At 40.4% G+C, this 16042-nt stretch overlaps 2 protein-coding genes across 6 annotated transcripts in view; one reads left to right on the forward strand and one right to left on the reverse strand.

Annotated features, from left to right (window-relative positions):
* The window catches only part of SMPD4 (sphingomyelin phosphodiesterase 4), a 23847-nt gene extending 17336 nt beyond the window's left edge, over positions 1–6511 (forward strand). Inside the window, exons 16-20 of one of the 4 annotated variants that reach the window (XM_032127708.1) lie at positions 3–236; positions 786–917; positions 1081–1209; positions 1656–1753; positions 4677–6511. In XM_032127708.1, the coding sequence (XP_031983599.1) occupies positions 3–236; positions 786–917; positions 1081–1209; positions 1656–1753; positions 4677–4761 (678 nt within the window). In that variant the 3' untranslated portion in view covers positions 4762–6511. Of the gene's footprint in view, positions 1–2; positions 237–785; positions 918–1080; positions 1210–1655; positions 2180–4676 lie in introns of those variants that run through there. The other 3 variants (XM_032127710.1, XM_032127706.1, XM_032127707.1) reach the window with 3 other exon arrangements.
* MED15 (mediator complex subunit 15) overlaps positions 2467–16042 on the reverse strand; it is a 26102-nt gene continuing 12526 nt past the window's right edge. The window contains exons 9-18 of one of the 2 annotated variants that reach the window (XM_032127714.1): positions 12411–12530; positions 7495–7637; positions 7060–7187; positions 6056–6190; positions 5591–5654; positions 5363–5429; positions 4744–4904; positions 4381–4547; positions 4145–4243; positions 2467–3998 (exon numbers count right to left, since the gene is read on the reverse strand). In XM_032127714.1, coding sequence (XP_031983605.1) covers positions 3862–3998; positions 4145–4243; positions 4381–4547; positions 4744–4904; positions 5363–5429; positions 5591–5654; positions 6056–6190; positions 7060–7187; positions 7495–7637; positions 12411–12530 — 1221 coding nt within the window. In that variant the 3' untranslated portion in view covers positions 2467–3861. The remainder of the gene's footprint in view (positions 3999–4144; positions 4244–4380; positions 4548–4743; positions 4905–5362; positions 5430–5590; positions 5655–6055; positions 6191–7059; positions 7188–7494; positions 7638–12410; positions 12531–16042) is intronic. The other variant, XM_032127715.1, reaches the window with a different exon arrangement.

Below are 16042 nucleotides of genomic sequence, written 5' to 3' on the forward strand. Positions count from 1 at the left end.
AGGTGTTAAAACTGGCTCAGTTAATTTGTCAGGCACAGCAGACAGCAAAGTCCATATCAGACCATTCTGCAGAGACAATGGCCAGCCCGTCCTTCTTCTCGTGGTTTAGATTCACACCATCTGACATGAATGGTTCCTACACAGGCAATGACCTTGATGAAATTGGGCAGGACAGCATCAAAAAAACAGATGAATATTTAGAGAAGGCACTGGAATATTTGTGCCAGATCTTTAAGGTACGTAACATCTTTCTAAGAACTTGTGCAGCGAGAACAAGAGTCGGGATTCGTCAAATGTACATCTGTGTCTCTTGTACTTTGTGGGGTCACAGAGTTATCCAAAGACCTTGCTTTTAAATTTTAACATCTTCTCGACTTTACCTGACTGCTTCAAAACCCATTTTCAATATAGATGGAATTAGGTGTTCTGAATTTCTAAGTATCAAACCTACAACTGCAGCTATGGACAAACTGTTAAAAATAACAGATTAATTTCTCTGCAGCCACACTCCCTTACACAGAATTGCCCTAGGAGACAGCTCTTTGATACTCTTTGAGAGCTAAGGGCGATACAAACCAGAGCACTTCTCTAGAACTGGACAAGCGCAGACAAATCTGGAAAAGTTCTTCTCATTTTAATGTCTAACTGAGGTGCTATTAAGCAGTTTTTGGTATCTGAGCTGGCTATCAAAAGACTTCCAATGCTAATGAGTTTGTTAAGTGAGGAGTAAATTAACTAGGGGGTAGATCAAACACCTGCTTTAAAACTGTGTTATTCTTGTGTAGCTGAGTGAAGCCCAGCTGACTCAGATGATGATGAAGTGTGGGACAGCTCAAGATGAGAATGGAAAAAAACAGCTTCCAGACTGCATTGCAAGTGAGAACGGCCTCATTCTTACACCCCTGGGCAGGTACCAGGTGAGAGAGAAACGATTCCATATCACTCCCTAGGTTGTTCTTGAAAAATCAAGTTGTCCTATGATGAAGAGAAGTGCAACTTGCTTGGGGCTAAGAGAGGTGCCAGTAAAAAGGTGTTTCAGATGGGAGCTACAAGATGAGGTGTTTATTTTCCCATTTCTAGATCATAAATGGCTTACGTAGGTTTGAGGTGCAGTATCAAGGGGATACTGAGCTTCAGCCCATCCGCAGCTATGAAAATGCCGCTCTTGTCCGCCTCCTGTTCCGCTTCTCCTCAGTGCTCAACGAAAGGGTAAGTACAGCACTGCCTCCTTCTGTGTTCTCCACTGCACATTTCTGTTCTTTACTGCACCTGTACATGCATGACACTTCATTTGCTCTTACTCCATCTTCTTTATTGTGGTCTAGATGGGTATTTCCTAGTAGTAAGAGGCTTGCTTCTGTACCTCCAATTCTGCTTTTCCTACACAAAACATTGTAAACGTGATTTATTAAGGGGCTCATGGTTGATGAACAGTGGAGTAACATTCAGAATGAACACTTCTAAAACAGGAAAAGCAAATTATTTTCTTAGGTATGAGGAACACAAGGCAAGTCTGCACTAAGACAGTTCTGCTGTTTAAAAGTGCAGTTTGAGCCCCCATTTCTTATAATCCTCATTCTATAAATGAAGAAAATAAGTTACTTTATGACAGTATTTGCAGGAGGACACTAACTTCTAAATGCTTCTTACCTCAGTTTGCTGATCAGATGGAAGTGCTTTGCTCCAGGGAAGATTTTGTTGGCAGACTTTGTCGCTACCATCTTACCAACCCCCAGCTTGTACAGAAAATCAGGTACAGCCCTGTGGTGAGGGACAGAACGAGCCAGAACTGGGGACCCAGGATCAGTCTGAGGTTTCTGGCCAGCTACAGGACTCTGATTTCTCTGCTGATGATCTACTTCTTTGCATCCTGGTTTTACATTGGGCCAGTTGGCTGCACATTCATTATCCTAATTGGATATTTTCTTTATGCTGTAATAATGACTTTTTTCTTTGAAGGATGGAAACCACATGAACACTAGCTCCCTCTTCTGGCTTGTAAAAATAAATGTTTTAAGGATGAGCCTGGGATTCCATGACTAAAATGTTTTAATTTTATCAGACCTTCCTAAAGTATTTTTTAATACTAAAGTTAATGGAGTTTTATAAACAATGATGTGGCCTTGTAGAGATAATCAGTGTAAATTTTATTTTTATAAAAGTGTTCCTGTAGACTCTAGTGCATACGTTGTTTGGTTTTTTTTTTTTGAGGGGGAAGAATGAGCCATGAGTATTTATAAAACTGAAGCCATGCCACACGTAGATCCTATCACTAACCTCTTGACCAGGTTTTCCAGTTCACTCAGGACAGTAAGGACAGTGGTGCATGAGATACAGAGCCATTTATGATTTCATCCCCTAACCTTCAAAGCCTGTAAGTTTTCACTTACCATAGAACAGAGTAACCCTCATCCAGTGACACTGATATCTAACAGGGCAAGAGCAGTACAATGTTAGCATCCAACACAGGAATAATAATAAATTTATTACAGTAGAAACAAGCATTAGCTCATGTACAAAATACTGATAGCATTCTGCTGCCTCAGTCAGTGCTTACTAAGTACCCACATTTAAAAACATCCTAAAACTGATGACACCACATGGATTTACAGAGGTCATAGCAATTTCTTGACACTACTGTAAGAGAGCCCAGCTACTCTTTAAGGTTTGCTGCACAGTACGGAGAGAGAGGGGGCAGGATATAATTGGAACATCTGATATTTGAAATTCTCCTGCACCAGGAACTTAAGAGGGAACAACTTAGACACAGGGAAATATGAAAAATGTATTAAATTCGAGTTACTTGTGGTAAATGTTTTAATGAAAAGTGCCCAACAATAAGGCAGCTGATGACTGACTTGAGTGCCCATCATTGTTCAAGGCACAATATATTAGTTGCCAGTTCTACTCCAGAATGTTGTTTTTTGCCTTTTCTGTTTAAACAAACCGATGTAGTATAGAAACATTTTCAGTGCACTGCATTAACTCCCAATGGAAGCCAGATGCCTCAGAAAGACTCTGAAAAGAAGAAAAATAGCTATGAGCCTGCTGGATTGATTTATGTCACTTGGCCTTTATACTGTTGATCCCTCCCCCAGCTTTACATACACATTTACTGAATTTACAGAGCAAGTCAGTGTGCACATTAGTATCTCTTCTTCCTCATCAACCTTACTCTTTTGGAGTGGTCCATGCTAACCAAAAACCGTTTATACAAAGTAGCATTTAAAATAAGCTATAAAATACCTTTTTTGCTCTGTTTAGTTCCACATTCCCACCCCCAAGTATAATTATATAATTATCCAGAGTTACCTCACATATTTGAGGGATGTCTAAAAGGATGTAATTTATCCCATCTCTGGGCAAAGCTAATAATCAAAAAGATTTCCTACACCCACTGGGAAGTTTGCAAGCACATTCTAGTTGCAGCTCATTTATTTCTGGGGCAGTATCAGGTCACAAAACATACAGTGTGAAAGAAATACTGGCACTGAGCAAATGTTGAAGCAAATTAGGACATTTTTTCCCTACCCCTCTTATACCAGACTCCCTGATGGAAGTCCACATATAATTTCTTCTCTAAGAAGACAATAAAAACTCATCCTAAATACAGTCTTGAGAACCATATATACACATTTTGTATATTTGAAAAGACTGGCAAAAGTCCACAGAGGCAGAAGAGAGAAAGCACGAAAGCTAAGTCTAACATCAGGTTCTCTACTGAACCTGATAACCTAGAAACAAAACAACATAAGGCTTCTTTCTTCTGAAGTAACCTCCCCACACTGTGGTTTTCCAGTGCCATGTGGAAGAGGGCAGCTGTTGAGACCTTTCTTGCTTCATGATTTAGGAGGTTAGCTGTTACGCAGCAGAGAGACAGGCCTGACGAATGCTTTGTGCCCAGGTGTTCAAGAGTGCTGTGACTGAATGCTTGTCTGGGAGCTGCAATAGTTTTGAAGTCATGTATCGATACACTGACTGCAAAAACGGATTGGCTGCTGGAAAAAAAAGATAACACATAAAGGAAGTTGTCATAAAAATCATATTAAAAACATTAAAGTAAAAGAGCAACATTAGGTGTTCACAATTCCCCGCTACTGCCACATACACATGCCCAACAAATGTCATGGCAGCATCTTCATACCATACTGTCTGGGGTTCTTTATCCACAGAGGGCTCTGATCTGGATAGTCTGCTGGAACACTGAGCTGGAGTGGTGGGACATTTGGGAGATTCTTGTCATCTAGAAGGCAAACACACTTCCATCAGAACAGAGCATTTCTTGCCAGACAGTAGGCTTTTTGTGCATAATTGAGCTTGGTTTCTAGCCTCTGAATCCCAAGGAGGAACCAAACTGCACATTTCCCCCTTTCTTCCTACCTAGCTTGCATATGAGATGAACTGTGCCATTATTACTGCAGTGTGAAGGATCCAGGTTCACCAGGAATTTAGGATTTAATCTTGCAACTTCTCCTTGTAAGACATTTGGTATGGTCTGTCTTTCATCCTCTTCATATTTCCGTTTTCGAGGGGAAGCAATTGGGGCCCTGTGTAAAACACAGTCCACAAAGGGACCAGGTGAAAATGTGCCAACACTGTACTTGTTAAATATTTCACATGTGAAAAAAGAAAAGCTATGTCATCCCCATCCATAAACCCATCTGTTCTTTTAATAGTTTCTACAAAATCATTTTTCCTCAAATAATGAGCACTGAAGACAGGCAGCAGGCCTGTGGTACGTACGTGATGGGCTGCCCGTGAATCGCCGTCATCGCCGGCATGAACGTCCGGTACAGGGAATGGTTGAAGACTGGTGAGCGGATGTTGGCCAGAACAGCATCCAAAAGTGGCTGACACAAGTACTGCTGTTTGGTAGGGGGCACTGGGGGAGGTGGTGGAGTAGGCTGAAACACAACAGAAGCCCCTTTTCTTTTAATCATCACCAAAGATAGAAATACCTACTATTAATTCTGGAAAATTTTACAGCAGTAAACTTCCAATGCATGGAATGCGAATGATTCTCAAAACTGTATATAGTAACATTAAGGGAGGAAGTAAAGCAAAAAAACCCCATATGCAGTTTTGGTTTAGGAAGGCTGTCCTGAAATCAGCCACAGTCCCTAGAAAAAACTATTCAAGTCCTGGCACAAAGCACTAGAAACTGCAAGTTCAGTTAAAAGATACATACAGGTGACTTACATGAAGCAAATGCTTGCCCATTTTTTCCTGTTTTCTTATTTTGTCCAACCTTACTTGAAGGTTTAACAGCATGAGTAATAAAAACTGCAAAAATAATCCTGCCAAATCTTAAAGACTTTTTGGAATGAATTGCTTATCTTTGCTGGCACAAAGCATTACATACCACAGCCATATCATTTTTCAGCTTCTCCAGAGCAATTTCACATTTCTGCAGCGTTTTCAGGGGGCACCTGCAGAGGAAGAGAAATTGCATCCACATCACCCACAAAATGGGCACCTCAGCTGAAGTGTTTCTGCTATCTGAGCCCCACAGACAGCCTCAATGGCAACAGGGCTGGGTGCTAAACAACAGAGTTCTGGAACAGTTGGGAAAACTGACAGAAAACGTTACCGCTTTGAAGGGTCAGTCAGGATATCCAAGAGACTCTTCATTTTACTCAGGTCCTTCTTCCTGTCTGAAATAGTAAGAGAAACACAAACACTGACTACAAGAATAGCTTCCATTCTTGCAGACAGAAATAAAGCATACTGTCAAAAAATGAAAACATGAGGCAATACTAAAGAAAGTTGTGAGGATTAAAGACCTGTCATCTAATCCTAAGTATATCCAAAGCATAAACTCTACATGTTTCAAAATCATCAGAAGTAAAAGAAAAACTGATGAGAATTTAAAGATAAGGATTTTGCCCACTCTTCACACTAAAATCTTTAGTTAGAAGCAAGAAAGCACAGCTCACTTTCTCTCACATTTTTAATCCCTGAAAAAGAAGTCACCATAAAAGACAAAGTACTGCTTCTTTCAGCAGATAAGAGAGCTGACACAGAGAAATGCATGGCCAAATATAGGAAACCTCACCTTCATTTTTATCTATTTTATTGATCATCCTCCGGAGTGGCTCAATGTATTTTGATAGCTGCTTGAGTTTTTCCAGATACTGCTGCTCCTCTGACTGACCAGAACTGGCTGGACTCATGACAGAATTTGGATTTCCTAGCAAAAAGGAAGACTGCATGTCACAGTGGGAAAAAAGATACTGCAGAACATTATTCTCGCGTTTCAGAATCTTGATCTCAAAGTGTAGCTCATGTCAAATATCCAAAACCACAACTGGATGCCCTCCATAGTTTTAAGTGCTTGCCCAAGCCTCTAGTGTTGTGTAGAAATAACATATTCCATGGGCAGAACAGCAATTCCCACTTAATCCGTACTTTTCTGAAAGGTTCCGAAGTTCCATAAACCCATTTTCTAGGTCTTTATCTTGCCTTCACTCTGATGCTTTAAACACTAAATAAATACAATAAATACACTGCAGTTTTTGTTAAGTGGGTCCTTTCCTAACTGCAAAGCATACAACACTGGCATGAAAAGGAGCCAGTATGTCACCTCCATTCACAGTATCACAAACTGCTTATTGTGTCTGGGAGGGAAGTGCAAAGTGCCAGAGGACACCTGGGAAGGTGTTCTGGAGCAAAGCAGCCTGCTCCTGCAATTAAGTGGTTATGTCCTTTACAACTGCACAGTGTCGCTAAGGATTCCTTCCTGTTGGAACTAAGGAATGCCTCTATAAACTTGCTCCATTAAATTAAGTATCATTCTTTTTTCAAAATATGGGGGAAGTTAGAAAAACCCATTACATGGTTCAGTGATGAGAAAAGAGGTTTCAATTGACTTTGATTTGGGAATCCAAGCTGTTGTGTTATGTGGTGTATGTGACATGTTCACTACTTGCAATGCCAGCTGCTACATAGAACTCTTGGAAGTTTACACTGTGCCAAAAATAACGGGTTTCCCAGGAACTATTACAGTTACCAAAACACAGCCCAACTCATGGTCTGCAGTATAGCTCTCAGATCATTTACCTGGAGTGTTTAAAGGACCTGGGGATGGGACACTGAAGTTCTGAGGTGTTCGTGCAGCTGCTGGGCTTTGCGATGGTTGTGGAGATGGACTGGGGAGAAAGCTGCTGGGTGATGGAGCAGGGCCAGAACTGAAAAATAAGCATAAAATCAAACCTGAATCTGACAAGGAGGGATCATCAGCCTATAAGCAGATACGATTTTAGTAAGCATTGTTATGACACTGTAGTTCTGCCTTGGTGAGGATTTCATACACAGATTCTTTATGCAAAATGGGGGGTTTCAGAGTGTATTCAGCAGTCTCCCCTGTGCTCCCCGTGCAGTTGTTATTAAAATTCATTCACTTCACTGGAAACTGATTAAGAGATATTGAATGTTTTTGAAAACCTCACACTTATGGCATTAACAGAAGTCCTCAAAAGCTGCAGTGTGGCTCACCTGACGTTTGAGTTTGGCTGAGAAGTTGGCTGGCCTGGCTGAGGAGATGGCTGCGGCTGTGGTGGTGGAGGCATTGACTGGGGTGTTTGAGCTTGCTGGACAGGAGATGGGGATGACATCATGGTAATATTGTTCTGGCTGACCTGGAATGTGGGAAAAGATACTATCAGTAACAACAAAAGGGAGTAGAGGATGGGAACCTAACTAAAAGGCTTTACCTGTGGAGAGAAGTGTATCCCCAGGCCTACAAGAAATGAAAGCATTAGTTTCCTTTCTCCTCCATAAGGACACTCCCACCTGTATCATTCTTGAAGCTCTCAGGGCAGTAAATCTTACCAACTTCAGTAGAAATAACCATTAAAACTGCACATAGCTTGAATTAACTGTATAATAATTATTTTGCACTGCCCAAACCATCATGTTGCAATTAAAATGTCGGAAGTGCCATGTGAAAAACCTGGACTTTATTAGAACTAAAGAAGAGCAGGAAGAAAAGACAGTTCCCACTTAATTAAGAGTCAAAAAACCCTCCTTATTAAACATTTTAATTACAGTCTTCAACGGTCTGTCAGACTTGACTGTAGCTTCTCAACTGGTTTTCTTTAGGAAGAAGGAAGAAAAAAATTAAGTAAGCCAAATCACCAACATCTTGTTTAAATATTGAGTTCTGAAAATCCGGGTGGAGATAGAAACTCCAAACGGAATGGCTGGGTGGAAAAAAAAATGAAGTAGCTTTCTGACCTTTGAAGAATGATGAAGTGTGCCTGAAGGACAAAAAGTCAGGTAAGAGCATTCCCAGCACCAAAACAGAGGTAACAACTAAGTTTATTCTGTACATTCTACAGTGCCAGAGCTAGATGATACTCAAATTTGAGCAACTTCTCACATTTGTTTTAACACACATTTTTCCCCTTAATCACTTAAAACCAAACAAAAAAACCTGTGCAATGGCAGAGGCATGGTATAGTAATGCAGATATTAAGTGATCATGTTTAAGGCACATGCAGAGATCTTATGACTTGAGGCTGTAAATAAGTACATACAAAGATAAATGGAATTAGCCTGCAGAGGCAATATATTGTGGCTCATTAACCCATGTGTCCAATCTGTAAGTCATTGATTACCATCTTTGAATTAACAACTCTTCCCTCAGTCTAAACCATTTTTAAGCGAGAGTTCCAGTAAGTCCACGAGTCCCAGACACTTTACAGGCACTGCAAATTGGTGTTGCCCTTCACTCTTTTGTTAAATATCCATCTAAATAATCCAACTGTATCCAGAGGACATGATATTTAGCACACTGGAGTATTTTTAGCACATTGTCTTCTTTCGCATGGACACATTGACTACAACAGGAAATGCTTTGCTTGGTACATCACATTGCAGCTATGCAAAAGGTCATAGTCCCCCCCCCAAAAAGGGCACAAACAATCTCCAGCTCAGTGCAAAACTGCTCAGCTTGGAGATACTAGTTTATCATCCATTACAGAATAGTTTAAAATCAAATGCAGCCTGACATACTATGATGGTTTTTTTCTATCTTCAATAACCCCAGTACCTTTGCAATCTCTCCCACAAAGGTAATACCTAGATCAAGTGAGGCTGAAATGATGTTATAAATCAGCTACAATATCTTCCTTTTCTCCATAGTCAACAACTACTGAGCCTGTGCTTACTGTTTTCCAAAGGAGGTGGATTCTTTAACAGCGTGTCTCTCCTCAACAGCTGGAAAAGCATTTCTGAGATTGAAAAGCACAGTTTGCCTCTGACACCAGGCAGCTCACCATATTTGGAAGGAAGCTGGGATGGACACTGCAAAAAGCATTCCCTGATTTTTCACAAGTCTATTTAATGTGCTATTAGGCAGCGAGTGATTTAGAACTTACCCATATGGATACTCCACCCATTTTTCATCAAGTCAGAGTAAGACCGCTTGGAGTGGTTAATCATGTCCTGAGCATCAGGCCCCTGTTAAGTGTCTCACGTTGGTCACACACAATTATGTCTGAACACTTACATGGAGGGAGGGAGGGAGGGAAGGAGGGAAGGAGGGAAGGAGATTTCATTAGGTTTTTTTGCCAGATTTAGGTTTCTGTGTGTAATTCGGCACCAAGGACATTATTTACATTAATTTACAAATGCTGCAGAAAAGCGAAAAGGACATGCAGCATTTGCTGTGTACATAAGCACTGGATGAATTGAATTTTTTTGCACTACCCCTCCTCATTCAAATACATGCACAGGCAAACAGATTTCCTTCTTGCAACAGGTTTGCTCTCTGCCAGCTTCATTTCAGAACAGCAAAGGCCAATGTCTGATAGTAGGCAAAATTGTGGCATTATCAAAAACATTCATAAGTGGGCAGTTCTGAACTTACTGCCTTAGTTTTCTTTGACAGCAGTTCATTTGCTACATTATTTCAGTTGTTCTATAGAACAGATTTAAAGATGAATTCAGGTTTAGGTTCCTATACTGTTTGCAGGACACAGATTAAAGATTGTAACAATGTCATGAAATTTCAACTTCTAGGGAATGCTCTTTGCAGCTGACTCTGAGTAAAAAGAAAGCTTAAAAAACCTCAACCAACCAACCAACCACACCACAAAAATTGCTATGAACCCAAAAGACAGAAAAACCCCTCCTCTCCAGAGCTTTAACTCCATTGAACTCATTCAACTCCAGAGTTAAGCCATGGTTACTGATCATTTGTATACCTTGCATCTTCAACAGATACAAAGAAATGCAACTACATATTTTTTCACTGAGGGATATGAATTTCTGCACATAAAAACATGTCCATGGACAGCTACTACAGCCCACTGAGTATGAATTTGCTCTGTGACTCTACAGTGACCTGATCATGACACCATACTCTAATTTTCTGAAGTCTTGCCCAAAAGATATTTAGGCTTGCATGATAAAAGTTTGTATTTACATCCACTAAATCAAAGCTACTCTTAGTGTTCAGAGCACACTGTCCTGGAAGATAAACCCAGCTATGAGTTCTATCTCCAGTTTGCTGAGTCTCAGGCACAGAACAGCAGTCAGGAGATAAGGCTGGTAAGGGCTCTCAGTTCTAACTCTCTTTCAAATCAAAACACCAGGTGATTGTGGAATACAATGTCATATCAGCAATTTGTTTTGTTTGAAAAGACTATAATAAGCAAAAAACCCCAACCAAACAAATAAACTCACTGGAGAATCAAATGAGTCTTGTGACAAAAAAAGGACAGACTGTTTTGTCATATGGGGTAAAAACAAATAGCCACAAGGTATTGATATCACATCTGGTCCTTCTGTTGAAAAGCATTCTTCAGTGCAATACCAAGATTCTTTCCTAAAGAGAAAATACACCCTGAACTACCTATCACCACATCTAAATGGATTTTGATACTATAGTCAAGGAGAGGACATGCTCTTAAATGAGTGATTAATAACCGCATATATGCTACAACCCTTCACTCCTATTGTGACCAGCTGCAAGGACTCTGATGACAAGCAAGTTATGTACAACAGACAACATTAGTTAAGCATTTTACAAGATTAAGAGGTGTAAAAGACAACATTTCTAATTTCTAATCTACCTAGAACCTGAACAAAATATTTTGACAGACAGTACTAGAGATTCATGCTGATCCAGAGCTGTCAAGTACATGGCAGGTCAGACAGGCTTTCAAAACATGTTTCCGGCCACCAGTAAACCATGACTCACTCACCCATCCTAGCACCTGCTCAGGAGACATTTTCACACCAATCATTGTTCATGAAAAATTTCTCTTCTTCTTCTGCTTTGACCAGTTGTTCAGGCTTCTACATCACTTTCATAATCCTTGGCATGACACTGAAAACACTTCTGATGACCAGTTCACTTGGTGTCAGAAATCAAAGCTCCTCAGTAACAATGACAGTGCTAAAAGACCACCCTATGGCACTGAATGCTTGAGTCTTGAGAAGTCATGCTGTGAGTCAAATATTAAATATAAGCAAAATTAATATTTAAGTCTCCATGGGAAAGCCTCAAATATTGTGGATATTTCAAATGGGAGATGATTATCTCAGTATATATACTCCAGTGCTACAGTAGGGCTACAGTGACCAAAGCACGAATTCCCCTCTGACTCCACAGCTATGCCTGAGGTTTATGACAGTTAACATATACACACTGTCCTGGATTGAAATGACCATCCATCTTCAACCAGAAGTGACAACAGATGTGTTTGCCTAGGACTGCAGAATCCTTCTGGTCATTGTCACTACCTTTGCAAACTCCTGAGAAGAAATGAAGTGCTCTGACCTCATGCATTTTCCAGCCACAGCTGGATAGGAGCTGCCTTCCTGCCTACACTGGTTCTTCTCTGATGCAGGTACAAGTGGAATCCTTCTGGCAGTTCCTCCTACACAACCATGAAAGAAAAGAACAGCTCAAATTTTTCTGTGTCCCTGATATCATGCCAAGAAGCTGCTCAAACTGAAACAAGCCAGGTTTACTAATAAGGCAAGAAGCACCTGTACAGAGCATGAACATAAGCCAAGCAAGGCCCTGGACACAACGCAGCCAGGTACACTGCAGTGCTGACTTGCAACAGTCAGAAATGCACACTCATGGAGCATGGACCTTTAATTTGAGACTTGAATCAATTCTGAACATGGAGAAGTTTAAAATGTTAAAATAAAGATCTATGCCACTTAAAAAATGCTTTATTTGATAACCCAAGTTCTCAGAAAACCTGTTACTTAAAATGAAAAATGATCCATAAAAAACCACAACCTAAACAGACCAACACCCTGAGTAACACCAGCAAGTTCACTGTTAGATGCAATCGTGAATGTCCCCTTGCTTGAAAGGCAGTGCTACAGACCCAGGCAGTGAAGCTTTGCACAATTCCTGACACAATGTGCTTTGTCCCAGTAAATACCTGTGGCATTTGCTGTCCGCCCAAGGGGATGGAGCTTGGTGGTGTAGCAGACACAGCGGTGGTAGGCGGGAACCGTGGTCTGATTTGCATCCCACCTCGGGCCATAGGTGCGGTGATCATCTTTGAGGACAGAGGGACAACAGACAAAAGTAATCGCAAAACAAGAAATGCAGTGCACTGGCAGGATGAGAAGCACATGCAACCTCCGGGAACTGGGGAGGGGGGAGCGTGAAGGGAAGGTTAGTGAGCTTTTCTCTAAAGGTTAACCTAACGTGCTGGCTTGGAAATCAAACTCCTTTTTGTACTCCTATCTGTTTTCAGAGAGCACCTAATGAGTTCCTGGTATCTTGAGAGAGCCGATATGCAGACTCAGATCCATGGGTCAAGGGTTGAGTATCCTGTCATTTCCATGAGGGGCCTTTCCTAAATTTTTCCTGACATCTTGAAGTTCTAAAATTCTTGGAAATAAGTACTCTAAGATTGCTGTCAAGAATGCTCCATATAAGAAGCTCTATAATGCCATAGGTTTCTGATGTGCTTTCCCCCACTGTGGACTCCAAGGATTTAGCAGTATTTGCAAATGCCCCCTCCATTACAAGACATTTTGTCAGACAGTTCAACAGCAACTGTCAGTACAATGCTCCACAGTGAGCAAATCTCACACCAGCCTAACCTATGCCAGTATAACAATGCCAAAGACAACAAAAAGGACTTCCAGGTTTGAAAAATCTATTTCCTTCCTGTTACAACCCACAGAATAAGTCAAATATACCTTTTAAATGTCCATAATGTTGACAAATACCTATTCCTCTACTACTATTTTAAAGTAGTATTAGGACTATGCTGCTCTGCAGTGTCTAAAAGTACCTTTCAGAACCATCAGCCTGCATAAGCCACATATATATATATGTATAGCCCTCTGTTACTTAAAATTTGATATTACACCACATACTGAGAATTTACAACAAAATCAGCATATTTTTGAGGTAGTATTCAGGTAGCTTTGGCAGATTCACTTATCAGTCAAAGAGCTTCTGTTTGGTACTTCAAAGATCTACACTAAGTTCTCTGGGCTACCTGTTTTTCCTAGCTTACATGTTACCAAGGAGCCTTCACAATCCTAACTAACCTAAGAGATAATGTAGTCTCCTTCCTGTAAATGGTATGAGGCACTCCTGCTTGGTGTTTATGTAAATGGACTGAAGCAGCCAGCAACATGTCTCTAGAGAGTCAAAGAATGCATGTGCTTACAATTGTTAAAAATAAATAAAATTAAATACAACATAGCAAGACTGAAAAAGGAAAGCAATAACTGATAAAGAAAATAGTGTCAAATTCAGCACAGCTGTTAGTTCACAACATCAGAGCAACGCAGTCCCTTTCCATCCAGGCAAAGAGGGATGGTCAGAGACAGGATTTCAAAAGGGAAACAAATGAGAGCACTTCAGACATCACACACACATGCACACGTGCACACACAGCATGCAACAGCCGCCACGAGCAAACACAACAACCCAGCACTGCCACAAAGCACAGGTGAATGCTACGAAGTGCAGTGAAGAGCTACAGTATCAATATGAGAGCTGGTGAAGCAACATAACCCTAACAAAACCAAAACAAAGGGGGAAATTGCTAGGGGGTGGAAGAAAAAATATCCTTTCAGGCACAATCACCCCATCTTAGACCCTCGTGAATGCACACAGATCTCTGGAGCGTGTGGAATCCCAGGCATGTTATGGTGACCCACATGTCCCATCTTGGCCATGTTTCTGAAGCCACACCACCAAAGTGTGAAGATTTAGATTACTTCCACTGAGGCAAAGGAAATTAGAAGAATATTCACAGGTTAAGTGTCTGGCAAACCACTGAAACCAGCATGACAAACTCCAATTCAAAGGCTCCCAACTGTCTGTAGTACTGTGGTTGGTCAAACAAGTGCACAAGCATACAATTTTGGGTTAGGTTTTTTTTGTATTTTTTGAAATGTGTGCTTTGGAAAGGAAATACATACATAAAATGACACCAATTCCACTCTCTTAACAAAAGTAATCTATTTTTTCCCAGTCTCCAGCTCATTTATATTTACAAAACCTGTGACCCTTTGACAATGGAGTCAAGAAAGGGGGTTCCAAAGCAATATATCCATAAAGGAGTTACTCTTACAAAACAAGAACACAGCCAGAAATGTTTAAGTACTTTTGAAAAAGATTTTAACTGAACACAAATCTGCCTCCACAAGTGAAATTGATTCTTATGGGGTAAAATTCCAGACCCTGTAAATTGAGATAAATCAGAGAGCAAGAAGAGGATCTCCCTCCAAAGTAAGCTCCAAACCCCATTATTTGATAAAAATGAAGTGGAATAGAACAATAAGAATCCAGAACCTGTAATTTTCTTTTATCTAACATCCAAACATTCAGCATTCCATAAATACACAGCTTCTGGTGAGCACACCTACGTACAGTGCCACTGCCACTGCACTAAAGGCAGCTCAGATTTTCAAACAGCAACAGCCACTCTGCATTCTGAGCACCTGAAGGAATTGCACCAGAACAGTGCCTTAAACTTTACTGATATTTAACTGCAGTTGATTACAGATTTTTTTCCTTGGTGCTGCAAGCATTTTGTATAGCTCCCTGGTTGCTAGGACACTACTGCTATCAGCTTCCCTGTGAGTTACAGGCTCACAAGGATGAGACACCCAAGCAGGATAACATTGACCTGTGTGGTGTCTTTATAACTTCAGAGAAGAACTTCAAAACTCACATGAATCCACATTTAAATCCGAGACTTTTATGTACAAAGGATTTACAGAAACTCTATGGAAAAGAAAAAATGCAGACATAGCAAGCAAAATTCCCAGTTTGAAAGCCCTTAAAGACTAAGTGTAAATGTAACAAGCAAAGACTGGGATAGGATTTGTTTATTAAAAAAGCTTCCCTGAACCAAATAAAGAAATCAAGGCAGAATTATAAAAAATGCTGATGCTACTGAAAAATGTACTAAATACAAAGCAAATATCTAGTCTTAAAAAGAGACTTCTTATAAATTAAAGAAAATCCTTATATACTCTCAATGCTGAAGCTGCATTGAATATTATATACAGCCACAATCTTAAAACTACTATATACAGAAAACATTTAGACAAGTACAAGAAACCCATTTAGTTACTGGACTTCATAGTAGTAAGTGAATTTTAGTAGACTCATATTGCAATGGCATCAACATAAATGGAGTAAAGCCCATATGTGGAATACTCCAAACTCCATATGTGGTAGACAGAGAGTAATCTCCAAGTTTACTACACAGGACTGAATAAAGCTGCAATACAAAACTCGCTGTCAACCATCACCCAAAGCTTTTCAAATGTGCTGTGCTGTTAAGCCACTGGCACATGAAGTCACTAAACAGGGCAAGAATCTAGTTGACTCTACATAAACACAATCCATCTGCTTCAGAGTTGAAAAGAGCACCATTAGAGTTAGTAACAAGGAAAAAAGTCAGTATCTCCTTCCAGTCCCCTAAGCTCCCACCTGGAAATTATTTAAGAAACAAGCAAGTTTTAATTCACATTTCAACTGTAGGAAGAGAATTCTGCATTGCTGCCAGTACTGTCCCAACTGTACTTACCG

Source organism: Corvus moneduloides, chromosome 18 (assembly GCF_009650955.1).
Source record: "Corvus moneduloides isolate bCorMon1 chromosome 18, bCorMon1.pri, whole genome shotgun sequence".
Taxonomy (NCBI): domain Eukaryota; kingdom Metazoa; phylum Chordata; class Aves; order Passeriformes; family Corvidae; genus Corvus; species Corvus moneduloides.